The sequence below is a fragment of the Apteryx rowi genome, unplaced genomic scaffold (assembly GCF_003343035.1).
Source record: "Apteryx rowi isolate R43461 unplaced genomic scaffold, aptRow1 scaffold_704, whole genome shotgun sequence".
Lineage (NCBI taxonomy): Eukaryota > Metazoa > Chordata > Aves > Apterygiformes > Apterygidae > Apteryx > Apteryx rowi.
Window position 1 is genome coordinate 116,346 of NW_020450988.1, and position 13,367 is coordinate 129,712.

The 13,367-nt window shown below is 41.6% G+C and overlaps 1 protein-coding gene across 7 annotated transcripts in view; it reads left to right on the forward strand.

The window, feature by feature from the left end:
* Positions 1-13,367, forward strand: part of CUBN (cubilin) — a 155,866-nt gene that overhangs the window by 57,962 nt on the left and 84,537 nt on the right. For all 7 annotated transcript variants that reach the window (XR_003256944.1, XM_026087135.1, XM_026087136.1 and 4 more), the window contains one exon: positions 7,109-7,268. Coding sequence is in view for 6 of the 7 variants with exons in the window: in XM_026087135.1 (XP_025942920.1) it covers positions 7,109-7,268 (160 nt within the window). In the remaining variant the exon portion in view is untranslated. The remainder of the gene's footprint in view (positions 1-7,108; positions 7,269-13,367) is intronic.

Genomic DNA, 13,367 nt, shown 5'->3' on the forward strand with positions numbered 1-13,367 from the left:
CCACCACACCAGACTCTGATGGAGGTCTTGTCCCTCCCATCTCTGCTGTTCCCATGGGCAGGCAGTTTTGTTTTCTTGAAAGCTTAATAGGCAGGAACATTTCCTTTTTTTCCCATCTTCATTTGCCAAGACCAAGCTGCGCCCCTCCCCAGTGGCCATAGCTCTCCAGGATGCAGACTTGCTCGAGTGGGGGCATCTGCAAAGCGGATCCTGCCCTTGGTGGCCTCTGACAGTGCCATGTGGGTGTTGCTGGTGCCGGTGGCCCAATGGGTCCTGGCTGGCGAAGCCATGGGGAGCAGCACTGAGCCATGCACACAAGTCACGGCACACAGCTGGCCCGGGCTTTTCAGTGCTGACGCGGCCCCTCCATTCCCCCGCTGGACTGCCTAATACAGGCCTGAGGATTTAAAATATTGTGCTGAACAAATACGATTGTGATTGCAGGCTTGGACTTGATTGATAAGGTAAATGCCTCCTAGGCACTCCTTTCTTACACAGCAGTTGTTTCCTACTGCTGCATCTTAAACAATTTTAAAGTTTTATTCAAAGATACAACCTGTATTTCCTAGATGTATAATAAATTCATAGCCTTGCTAAAGAAAGATTATTTTCATGTCGTTACAGAAATGTACCTTTCCTAGAAAAATAAGGATGAGCAGATTTGCTAGAAATCTGTTAGAAATTCTTGTTCTTTTCTTTGAGAAGGTAATAAACTAAGTAATGTAAGAGAGAAAAATTTCTTTTAAAAATATGTCACTGAGGTCCAATGTGCAATTTAATTTCGCTTCACACTTTCAAAGGGCTCTGAGTATTTCAGGCTCAGGTTACAAGACAAAACATAGACTCAGATACAATTCTTCTTATTAAAAACTAGACATGTATACATTTCCATATGTTAGATAAATCCCAGAGAGATTATCTGGTATGATATATGTCTAGCGACGCATAATTTCAACTTCTACTGTACTATAGAAGAAAATGGTTAAATTAGCAAAAGAAATGTGTCATTGTGTGGAGACAAGAAGGCAGCCCACAGTTCTGGTTTTCCAATGCACAGAAAGAAATGGTGAAGTCACCCACTGTCGTGCCTGTTCTGTGCCCTGCTCTGCTGTTTCTGTAATGCTCAGCTGGCTAATGGGAATGTTACTGCCACTCTCTGCCTCCTCGCCAGGTGCTGCCTGCACCGGGCTCCCAGGTGGGCCACGTACAGGTGTGGGCACACACCCACACAGACAGGTGTGGGCGCACATCCGCATGCATGGCTGTTGGGAAAGAGGGTCGCTCCCCTTTTGGCAGAAGCTCCAAGGGGCAGACTGCAAGGTAGGGGAATGCATGGATACATTAAAGAAAAGGAAGGAGAAGGTAGGAGGGGAAAACGGGAGGGGGAGACCAAACTACTGAGGGATATTACCTTCATGTCCTTGGTAAAGAGGAGGAAGTTTGTGAACGCGGCTGTGAGGTGGTAGCTGTGTGCAGAGAAGTAGCAACAATACAGAAGGTCCATCTGTGCTCAAGCCACAGCACCGCAGCCCGGTCTTCAGGCACCTCTGGCTGTGGCACCTTTGGATTAGCTCCTAAATGTAGATCCTGAAATTTACCTTGTTTCACTGGAAAACCTGGTGGTGGTCAGAGCAAGGGGTCTTCTAGGTCATAAAAATATTTAAATAATCATATTAAAACCTCATTTAGAAAGAGTTGTCAGGCAGGCTTTTTTCTATGAGTGACTGCAAACCCTTCCTATCATGCGAGTACAGACATAACCTCCTTTGCTCTCCTGTTTGTGCAGAAATAACAAGGCTTATACACAGTGTATCACCAAAACTGTTAAGCTGCCTTTGTTTCTGTGAAAACTGTGTTGCTGTGGTGCTAAGCTGGCGCAAAGTGCCACATCCTGGAGCATTATTATTATTTTTTTTTTTCTTGCTGAGAGACCTGCAGGTTCTTAAGATTGCACCCTATTTCTTCTAGAAGGAAATGTGTTGCTTGGAAATGGATTATTTTTATCTGAGTTAATTCCTGATGTAACAAATAATGTTGATTTCACTCTGGAGTTCATTCCGTTATTTGGATGATGATTACAGGCATACCTCGGAGATATTGCAGGTTTGGTGCCAGACCACTGCAATGAAGCAAATATCGCAATAAAGCGAGTCGCACAAATTTTTTGGTTTCCCAGTGCATATAAAATTTATGTTTACACTATAYTGTAGTCTATTAAGTGTGCAATAACATTATGCCTAAAAAAACAATGGACATACATTAATTAAAAATTACTTTATTGCTAAAAAATGCTAACCATCATCTGAGCCTTCAGTGAGTTGTAATCTTTTTGCTGATGGAGGGTCTTGCCTCGATGTTGATGGCTGCTGACTGATCAGGGTGGTTGCTGAAGGTTGGGGTGGCCGTGGCAAGTTCTTAAAATAAGACAGCAATGAAGTTTGCTGCATTGATTGACTCTTCCTTTCACGAAGAATTTCTCTGTAGCATGCAATGCTGTTTGATAGCATTTTACCCACAATAGGACTTCTTTCAGAATTGGAGTCAATCCTCTCAAACCCTGCCGCTGCTTTATCAACTAAGTTTATGTCATATTCTAAATCCTTTGTTGTTGTTTCAACAATGTTCACAGCATCTTCACCAGGAGTAGATTCCATTTCAAGAAACCACTTTCTTTGCTCATCCATAATGATTTAGAGACGTGTGACTCTTCCTTTCACTTGAACACTTAGAGGCCATTGTAGGGTTATTAACTGGCTTAATTTCAACATTGTTGTGTCTCAGGGAATAGGGAGGCCCGAGGAGAGGGAAAGAAACGGGGGAACAGCCAGTTGGTGGAGCAGTCACAACACACACTACATTTATCGATTAAGTTTGCCCATCTTATATGGGCACGGTTCGTGGCGCCCCAAAACAATTACAATAGTAACATCAAAGCTCACTGATCACAAATTGCCATAACAGATATAATAATAATGAAAAAGTTTGAAATATTGCGAGAATTACCAAAATGTGACACAGAGACACAAAGTGAGAACATGCTGTTGGAAAAATGGCACTGATAGACTTGCTTGACTCAGGGTTGCCACAAACCTTCAGTTTGTAAAAAATGCAGTATCTGCGAAGCGCAATAAAGTGAAGCGCAATAGAACAAGGTATGCCTGTATGTTGCCTGGGTTTTGCATGATTTCTGGTAACGGATTTGCTGTGGTGCTCTCAATACTTTCTTTTCAGAAAAGTACTCGTTCAGGAAGAGCTGCTCAGAAACCTGTAATCACTGGCTCTAGTGTTTAGATCAGTGAAAACAAACCTGTGTCAGGTTTCCCACTGCTGCTAGGAAAGGGATGCTGTTACATGTCAGAGTATCTGCTGGAGGAAGTCCCCAGAGCCCTCCAGTGCTGGGTGGGACACTTGCGGGCACCCTAATCTGAGCCCGGGCAGAACCTCTGTTCCTGAGCACCTCATTTACAGGCGGGGGCTTTTGCTGCAGTTCTCTATAATAAGGCTTTTCAGACTACAAATATTTGTATCAAAATTCAAATTGAGATAGTAATTGGTGTAATTACTGATAACTGTATAATGAAATAATGGTAACTGATAATAGAGTTAATGATAATAAAATGGGAATTGTCAGTATCCACCATAGGGAAGGGGCCTCCCCTCATATGAAGCTGTTTCAGTTAAAGAGGGTGGAGGGTTTTTTGTTTGTTTTTTGCCGTGCTAAGGATCTTAAAATGTGCCGTAGCTGTTAGCATTTTTTGCCCATAGCATTACCTGCCAAAATCATTATGAAGCCCTTAGAATTTCTGATGGATACTAAAAGTTCTGAACAAATGAATAAATTACAAAATGAATATCTACACAGAAAGGGAGCAAGCACATTCTGCTCAAAGAAGAGCTGGGAAAGAGTCCTGGAAAGAACAGAACAGAATAAAAAAATTCCCACTTCTTAGAGTCAGTATGGCCCTGGAGTGGCTAATAAACTACCCCAAAATTCAATTGTCTTGTGCAGGCAAAGGGAATACCTTGCCTGATGTTGCTTTGGGAAAAACTTTCCCTCAATTTTCAGCAGTTTAGGATAACCCAGCTGACAAAGCAAGCCCTTAAATGAGAAACGTATCCCAGAGATCAGAAGAGAAACTGTGGTTCATGAGGTCTGCATTCAGCTTCAGTTTCACTTGCCCATATTTACATGAGAGCGAAATGTGTTTTTAGAAGTTCAAAATGCTCTGTGAAGACACACAGCTGTTCCCTTCATTTCTAAGTGAAAGACAGCTTGAAAAAAATTGTAATTCTAGCTGCTGTAGGCCTGCCTCTCTCAATGAGTTACAGCTGGCCAAGCTCTTGAATTTCCTGTGAAACTCCAGTCTGAACCCAGAGCAACAGGGCAATACTGCATGAAGTGATTGCTATAGTAACTGTTATTTGTATCTTGAAAAACTGAYGGACTGCTTTCAGGGGAAATTACATAGAAATGTGATGTTCGCTGTCTTAGATAAAAATAACTCTTCCTTGATGAATCAAAATTACAGAAGATTCATGAAGCTTATTTTTTTGTTTTGATTTGAAAGTTTCTGGGTATGATTTAGTCCAAGGTTCCTCAGTTTTTTTGATCTGTAATCACTAAACCTAACAGTTAATGGTTGAATATGTGTCTTAACATACAGTTTGCACTTCATGCAGAGCACGGATTCATGGTCTCCACATTGATTCACTCTTCCCCATTCACATTTTTCTGGTGTAAGATTTCCATGGCTTGAAGCCACAGAAATAGGAGTAGTATATACCACAAAGCTGTTGCAGGAAGTAGTACTATTAACAAATCTAATTGGAGCTGACTTTATTTCATTTTGCTGAATGTAAGCCATGAGCAAATGTGTAAAGCTTTCAGGCTGGCTGGGAAGGTCACAGCTGTGATGCTGAGCAGGGGACACCTCATCTGCCCACGGGGCAGTACTTCAGGCTGTACTTTTGGAAAGATTACAGAGGGATGTCAACCTGCTTAACATCTAACCCTCACCATAACTTCATGTTTATTATCGCACATCAAGTCAAGGCTTTTCTAGAGCAACCAGTGATGGGTATGGAATTGGAAACTTTCAAGCTTTTCTGATTTCACCTAGGGAAATTATACAAATGGAGTGATCGTCCTCCTGTTCCAATACRCTCCTTATGCTCTGGGCATTTCATGGAATTAGAGGATTTAAAACTTCAGAGATTCAGAGTCACCAGCCGCAAAATAGGCCATAAAATATTGCCATAGAATTATTCCTGCAACTGGCCCATAACTTCTGTTTGAACTACATCAGATTTTTTTCTTCTTTTAAGATGTACAAACTGGACTGACTACTTGAGGATTTGAAACCACTTGAGTAGCTTTCTTGCCCCCAACTACATCTTAAATCAACAACAGGTTTTCTGAAAGTTCTGCAGGACCAACCGCTTGAATAGAAAAGCTGAGGGCTTAATTACTCATTCATTACCGTGTATGAGTCTGCTAGAAAASACATGCAAAAATTTGTAGCTAGGATGGTTAATCAATATTTTCTGTAATATCATACTTCCATACTATGGGTGTTTAGTGTAGGAGAATTCTTAGTGGAATCAGAGGTATTTGGAAAAGAGCTTTGAATGGAGAGCAAAGATAAATAAACCTTGGCTGTTTTCTAGAGATCATAGATTTGATTCTTTGCATGGAGAGAAGTTTTGGTGATGGCTTTAGAACAGAGAAAAGTTTCTGTTGAGATTCTGAAAGTGAACATGCCAAAAATTCACAATGTTCAGACAGGGTTTCTGTGCCAGAAGTTTGCTGGATTGTGTTAGAAAGATACGCTCTGTGAGGCAGCAGATCAGATGACCTGGGGCAAAGTGATAAAAAAGCATGAGGGTTGCTGTTTTTCTAAACTTTGAGAATCATAGTAACAAAAGTAGAAATAATAAAGCAAACCTACAATATCCGGCAATCTGATATTGTAAGTCAAATGCAGTTTAGCTAAAATGTCTGATTTTTACCAGGTACGCAAAAATCATACATCTCTCCCCCCCCCCCAAAAAAAAAAAAAAAAAGATACTGAGTATTGGGATATTTTATGAAGAGCATAGATGCATATTCAGTGTGATTTACTGCATTTGAAACAAGTCACAAAACTAGGATTTGAAACACCCTTTAAACCTGTTCAGAGACAACTAATGTAAGGAGATTCAAAAGCTCTGAGCATCCACTATTACCCAGTCAAAATATGTATTTAGTGTTCTCATTTAAATATGAATATATGACTAACTTCGGACTTCAAGATTTATAATCCAGCAATATTTCCTTATCATTTTATTTGTTCCTTTTTTTAGAGTGGTGATGCTTTAAGAGTGGGATGGTAGCTTTCTCATCCGTGTTAGGGAATAGAAAGATTTTCAGGCTGGCTACATCTGTCAACACCTTGACTGTCCAAATACTGTCGCACAAAATATGAGATCAATTCTAAGTACAAAAATTCAGAAATCATGATACAGGCCACTCCTCCAAATCAGGACACTGTCATAAGATAGGCCAATAAATAAAAACATGAGAAGTTTGCCTTATAGTTTTTGAGGATTCACTTTGCTTTGTTTTCAGTTTGTTCTCACAACTTTGGGAGCCTCTCATGATGCTGACTGCTTTGTTTTCTCTAACACAAGTTTGGTCAGTCCGAAATCACCTAAGTGTGGTCCTAAAGAAATGAAGATGCAATCTGAGTTATCACCAAGGGGTTTGGAGGCAATTATCATGTGTTAGATGCACGATCAAATTGGACCCATGACATCCTCTTTTTCTTTCTATTTCAGTTCATTGCTGTTTGCCTTTTATCTTCTTCCCCAGCAACTCCCAATACACACCAAAACAGAAACAGTAAAACCTTCCTTCTGTACACAATGTGCAGCCAGGTTTAAAGACATATTGCAGTTACATTTGGTCATCATTTCCTCCAAATCTCACCATGCTTCCCGTAGCTCATTTTGCTGTGGAAAGGTGGCCAGTGTGAGAAGTCTTACAACTTTTTCTTTGACATCCTTTRCAAAACCTTCAGAATCAGGGACCTGCTTTTTATTCACTGGGATATTTTTTGTTTCTTTTCAGCTCTATGATGGGCCTGATGCACAGTCCAACTTGATAGGCACCTTCTGTGGACAGTCTCTTCCCCTGGCAGGGAACACCACGGGAACCAGCCTCCATGTGGTGTTTCACTCTGATGGACTGAATGCTAGAAGTGGGTTCCAGATGCTGTGGCATGTTAATGGTAAGCTAACCAGATTTTCTCTGGGAAAGTATGTTTCCTTCTTCTCTGAACTTATAGTGGAGTCCCAGGTTATGTCGCAGCTAGAGCTAAATAGAAATAACTCATTATAGCTCTGAGTACATCACATTTCCTCATAATTCCTCAAAGACTTTTCCAGTGGATATGTCCACGCACACACACACCTAAAAAGTTCACAGGCTAGCTGAGCACTGTTCACAAAATATCCTTTCACCTGCAGGAGTAGTTTCCTTTGGCACAGTGATGAGGGGCATCTGCAGAATTTCTGTGCTGAAAAGGAGATGTACTCAGTTACAGGGGAACCGTGGGTGCCTTGGGCTTTCTAAAGGGAGACACTCAACCCTCATTTTGCCCACAATTCCTGTAGACCTCTGTTTTCTGTGCAAACTTTTCTCTAGTTGTTTTTGTGGTCCTTGCTTTCTTGGGCAGTGTATTCACTTCCAACCCCCCTCCTCTCTCCCTCCTTTCTCTGTGTGAAATAACATTGGCCAAGATGTGCTTCGGGTGTTTTTTCTCTTGTGCTTGCATGTCACGAAGACTGTCACAGGCCTCATTAAATAGGCAAGCATGCATGCCAGCTATAAACAGATCTGTTAATGACTGTACAACTGAGAACTATGCCTGCAGTTCCTTCTGAATTAAGGCTACAAATGCAACTTTTTCACTCTGCTTATTAATGGCAATATTGCACTGTAACAAGATTAAATAGTATGCCATTGTACATCCTGTCAAAGAGGATCCGACCTTGAAAATAATTAAATAGCCACAGTTGCCATGTCTGTGTAATCAGTTCACACCATTCAGCTTTGACAGCATTGTAAAGCAGCTGAAATCGGCTGCGGAGGCCCTACTGTGGGTTGCTGAGGTGTACAGCTTGCTACACACTGTTTGAATAGGAGCTCCTCCGCACCGCCGCAAACTGCCGGCGTTCACGGGTTCCCAAAGGGCTCTCTCCAAATACACAGTGGTGTTTTGCATTCAGCGGAGGTCAGGGAGCATTTCTGGGCAAAAGAGGGGCATATGCGGGAAGAGTGAGATGTGTGGCAGGAGCCAGCAGGGGAAGTGCTACAGCACAAAGGTAGGTTTTTGTGCTTCGAGGTGATGTCATCCCGGGGCTGCATAAAAGAAGAAAAAGTGGAGGCTTTTATGCATGGAGCCAGATGACATCAGCTCCATACAGTAGCCATGGTTCTGGGTTAACTTGCTTTTCTAAAGCTCTGAAAGATTTCCGAAATCTGCCTGCTTGGCAAGCACTCTTGCACCTTCCCTCCCCTTTCCCCCCCGCCCCCAACATTTCCTGGACTCTCTGACTCTCTCCCACCCCTGCACTCCTTTCAGCACTGACGCATGTGCTTCTCTGTCAGTCAGCGCTGCCCCTCTGTTAGCTCCTGGACACTAGACTTCAGCCTAACACCCCATGGCGTCTGTATTGCTAATGTGGGGCTGTGTCCGAGCGGCAGAGCAGGGTCTGTGGGTGCAGATAAGGCTGGCTCCTGGGGAATGTCACTGCTGGCTCTGCGCCTCACAGCTGCGGCTCCTGCCTGCCTGTAACATGAGTGCAAATTCCTCCCCAGCTGACCACAGCCGTCTTTCTTCTGTATTTTGCAAGCACTTCCTTTTTTTTCTCGATTTGTCACGCACAAATATGGGTGTCCCTCCTACTCGTGGTGGTTACATTTTGTGGGTATATACCGTTGCCCTAGGCTGGATAAAATTAGACCTGTTGCTGTGGTTGGTGTCCCATATTCGCTTTGCCCTTCTGAAAGTCTTTTAAATGCACAAAAAGAGCTCAGCTGAGGAATTCCCCTAGTATAGGGGAACTCAGCAGGAGATGCAGGCTTTGAGCTGGGTATTTCTGAGTGAAGCATTCAAGTCCCCTCTTCCCTGAGCAGATCTCTAAGGGAATCCAAGCCTGGGTCTGTTAACATCTCACCTGACACGAAAATAACAAGCTATATATATTGCTGAGAGAAGTGATTTTACTTCTGCTCAACTGACAACTGTGTGCACTCTAGAGTTCAAACTCCTGTGAACTATTTCTCAGGCTATACATCTTCACCTTAACTGGCAGTTGTGGAGCATCTTTGAGATATTTGTCAAGGACATTCACTTTGGTGATAAAAAGAGAGCTGTGCTTAGATTTGCCACCATGTATCTGATACAATTCACTTCAGACATTCTTTGTGGAAGCTTTGCTAGAAGTTATGAGACGACCAGAAGCAGCCAAAAGCTCACCTCATTGATAACTGACACGTGGAGCCCCGGCTGCCACACAGGGCACAATCTGAAGTGTTTTGAATCGAAACATTTGCACCTGATCTGCTCTGTTGCTGAGCTGTGTATAAATTTCCCAGTGAAAACCCAGTCTTCAGGCTTTCCCAGAAAAAGTTTTGATAACTCATCTTGGGAGAATGCTGTTATTTCTGCTTAAAAGTGTCTTATATCATTTTAACTTGGATAGAAAGCAATAGTGCAAAGAATACAATTTAAAAGTGGTTTTGGTTCTGCAATAACAGTGTCCACCTAAGGGGCTTTCATTGATTAGTCTAGATTTAAATTTGATTTGGTTAAATCACTAATGTTTTCTTCTGCAGCCAGGGCCTCAAAAGTCTTATTTACCAGAGGAAAGCTTGAGCCTGCAAGGTGCTCATTGCACTTCTATTGTTTATTAGGAAGTTTACTACAGACAAAGATATTTTTGATAATATAGTGGCCCTTTAAGAAAGAACAAACTCTTGGTAACAGCCTGGATGTTGCAAAGATGGCATGCCAATTGAAGTGCTTCTTAAAAAAAAGAAAAAAAATATCAGGAGACCAAAAGGCCAAAGGTCTCTCAGTGCAAAATTACACTAGTGACAACTGTCACTATCTGAGAAGACACATATTTCCTAGACCTGTCACTTACCTTATTAAGCAATGTGCATGCAGGAGTTGGCAGTTTTAAATATACATCTCTGCATTTCAATGGAAGCTTAGTCGTTAGGCTGCATGATTGGGAATACAGCTTACAAATTCAGTTTGCTCCTCTCAGCATAGTCAGAATTGTGCCTGGTATTCTGTGACACATATTAATTTCCCCTTTAAAAAAGAAGCAAAGCACACTGCTGCGAAAAGAATAATGTTGCCCCAAAGCATTGCTGTTCTCCTTCACCATCATCTTCTTTCTGTTGGATTTCCCTGGGGAGCCATGATTGATGGGCAGGGAGTGCAGAAAGCACACTTGGTTCATGAGCAGAGAGGTTTTCATTATTCTGGGTCCATATTTTCAGAAGATGAAAAATGTTACAAGCCGTACAATTACCAAAGACTGTTTTTTTAAGCATGTATGCCAGAAAAAAAGTGAAAAAAGTTTCTTAGTCCTTCAGAGGTGCATAATGGAAGTGGATATTACTTTAAGATGGAGAAATCATTCATTGCTGATAAATGCTAGGCATCCATTAGGATTGCTGGAGAGAATATAGCACCGCAGGTCATTCAGGGAGCTGGGACAAAGGATTTCCTAAGCCTGAAGCCTCACTCTGCTGCTGATTTCTTGTGCAGCCTTGGACAAGTCACCATGAATTCAGTTTTCAAAAATGACCRTTTGTTTTCACTGTCTTTTTGTCACATTACATCTGAAGTGCACAGGGCTGGAACTTTTGAAGTCCTGAGCAGTTGTTAGGAGTTGGGGGTGTAGCGTGTCTTCAGAGTTGGCTTTTTGAATTGCAGTCTGACTATTGAAAAACATGGACATTTTCTCTACGAGAGGTGAAGGTGAACTAATTTCTGTTTCCTCAGCAAGCTGAAAAAACCTATAAGCTAATATCTAAGAATAAAGGCCAAAATTTTCTTAAAGTGCTTGCGGCTGAACAGTTTGATCAGTGTCTGAGAGCTAAAAAATGTCCTGATCTTTTTTTTTCAAACAYTGAACCTCTGCAGCTGATAAGGGAGCTGTGACCAGTCAAGTTCTCAGAGGATTCAACTCCTGCTTGAATACCTGCATTTGGGTTTAGGTGTCTGGGTCCCAGTAGTCTTTTTTTCATTTAATATCCATCTTACTGGTATCTGACTGGAATCCACTGAGGAAAATGACCAGAATTCAAGAGGCTGATGAAACAATAATAATCAAAGCTGTAGAAGGGGTTAACAAAGTCAGAAGGGGGAAAAACRTTTCTCACTTTAATTTTTACTCTCCTGTGTAACCCCTCATCACAAAAATTACCCCACTGCTTTGGGGGAGCTTATTCTCTGAACTAAATCTACACCAGAGAACAAAAAATTTCAGAATCAAATCCAAGTTATGCTTCATGCACTATTAGTGGTGTAAAGGCAAATGTTCTTGCAACATGCTCCTTACAGCTACAGTCAGTTAACGTTGACCAAAATGTTTCAGTACGAGCACAACAAATGGAACAACCKTGAATCCTTTCATTTCCCTAACTCTGATTTTACATGAACAGTGCCAATTCACTTTAAGCTGTATGGAAGGTAGTTTCTAGTGTGTGGATAAAACATACCCCTGAATAAATCTGAAAACCTTGCAAAAATCCTGAGGTTTCCACAGATTACTACTTCAGTGTTCATCTGTAATTATTTATGAGAGTAGAGATTCTTCTTCAGTTAATGAACACCATCTGCTAGCCAGACAGGCAGTAATACGGAAAGACGTCTATAAATCATCCCTTGTACAATCTTCAGTGACTACTAAGATTTTAACCAGAGGAAAGCAAAGCCACCAAATATGTTTCCTGAGCTTTCTATTTGTTGCCTGATTTCCTAGCAACTAACACTACATTAGGTAGTTGTTTTAAGCACTTTTCAAGGGAACTCCAAGACCTTTACACTACTGAAACAATATCCCTGCCYGCCCCTTTTTTCTCAGTTTAGCTGTAAAGTTGAAGTTTCTAAAACAACTTCAAGGAGGTCTGCTCAAACTGAGCATACGCCATACGCAGTTCAGCCACGGGAAACTTTTCCACRCTGCAGCTGTCTGGGAAGCTGCCCCGATACAGCAAGACCACGTACTTCTGCGCTGTGGAAAACTTCTAAAGGTGTTTCACTAGGTACAGAGCCGTCTCAGATTCACTGTTGTTTCAGTGGGACCTGACGTCATGCAGCAATTTGTATGATCTGCTTCCTCATTTTTAGTTGCCCCTAAAGAACAAATTTTTTTCCCTGTGTTGCAAAAGACAGCAAAAAAAGAATATTTGAATAGAAGCAAAATCTAATCTGATGTTTGCAGACAATTGTAAACATTGTGAGAAGGTTTGGGTAAAGCCAGAGATGGAAGAAGTTTAATTAGCTGAGCTGATTACTTCATCATTTAAGCTTTTCCGATTTCAGTATCTTAATAAATTAGGCAAGCTACTATTTTTGGRAATTACATTCTAAACTTTACCTCCGTTTTACTGGAGCACTTGAAAAGAATTGCTTCTTTTAAAAATACTCTGTTTCTGGGAACATTTTGCAGTTGGAAGGAAATAAATGGCGCATTAACAATAGTTTGATATTTATGTGCTTCACATACCTCATCCAGGAAATATCAGTTGAGCTCAGAGAAAATATAAACCACTCTTGAGAGAAAGCATGAGTAGTTTGAACACTACCTGCAAGGGCTGCAGAGAGAGAAAGGTCTGTGTCTCAAAGAGCAGCACACAAGCTTTCCACTCCTCTGAGCCATTTTGGGTTTAAATAAAAAACATGTCTTTGTGGCTATCAGGAAACTCTTGGTAGGAGAAGCTGAGTCATAACTGCCTGTTTAGTTTTAAAATGTTCCCAGCTTTCTTCAGGCTGAGATAAATAGCAGTTGGCTTTGTTCTCGACTGCCGAAACTCCCCTGCCTCCCCATCCCACCCCCTTGGGAGCCGGGCCATGTAAGTCTGTTTGTTGAGAAATCTTTCCCCTCCCGAAATCTGCCCTCAGTGGCCRTGTCATTCCTGCTGCAGAGGAAAAAGAAATAGAATAACTCACACTGCAAACTCAGCTGTAGGTCTCCCCCTCCCCCCCTTTTTTTTTCCAATTGAAAAAAAACCCAACAACCTGTTTTCTTTTAAGAAAAATTTGACCATCTTCTGGTGGGAGTACAGGGAAAAAAATGTGGTG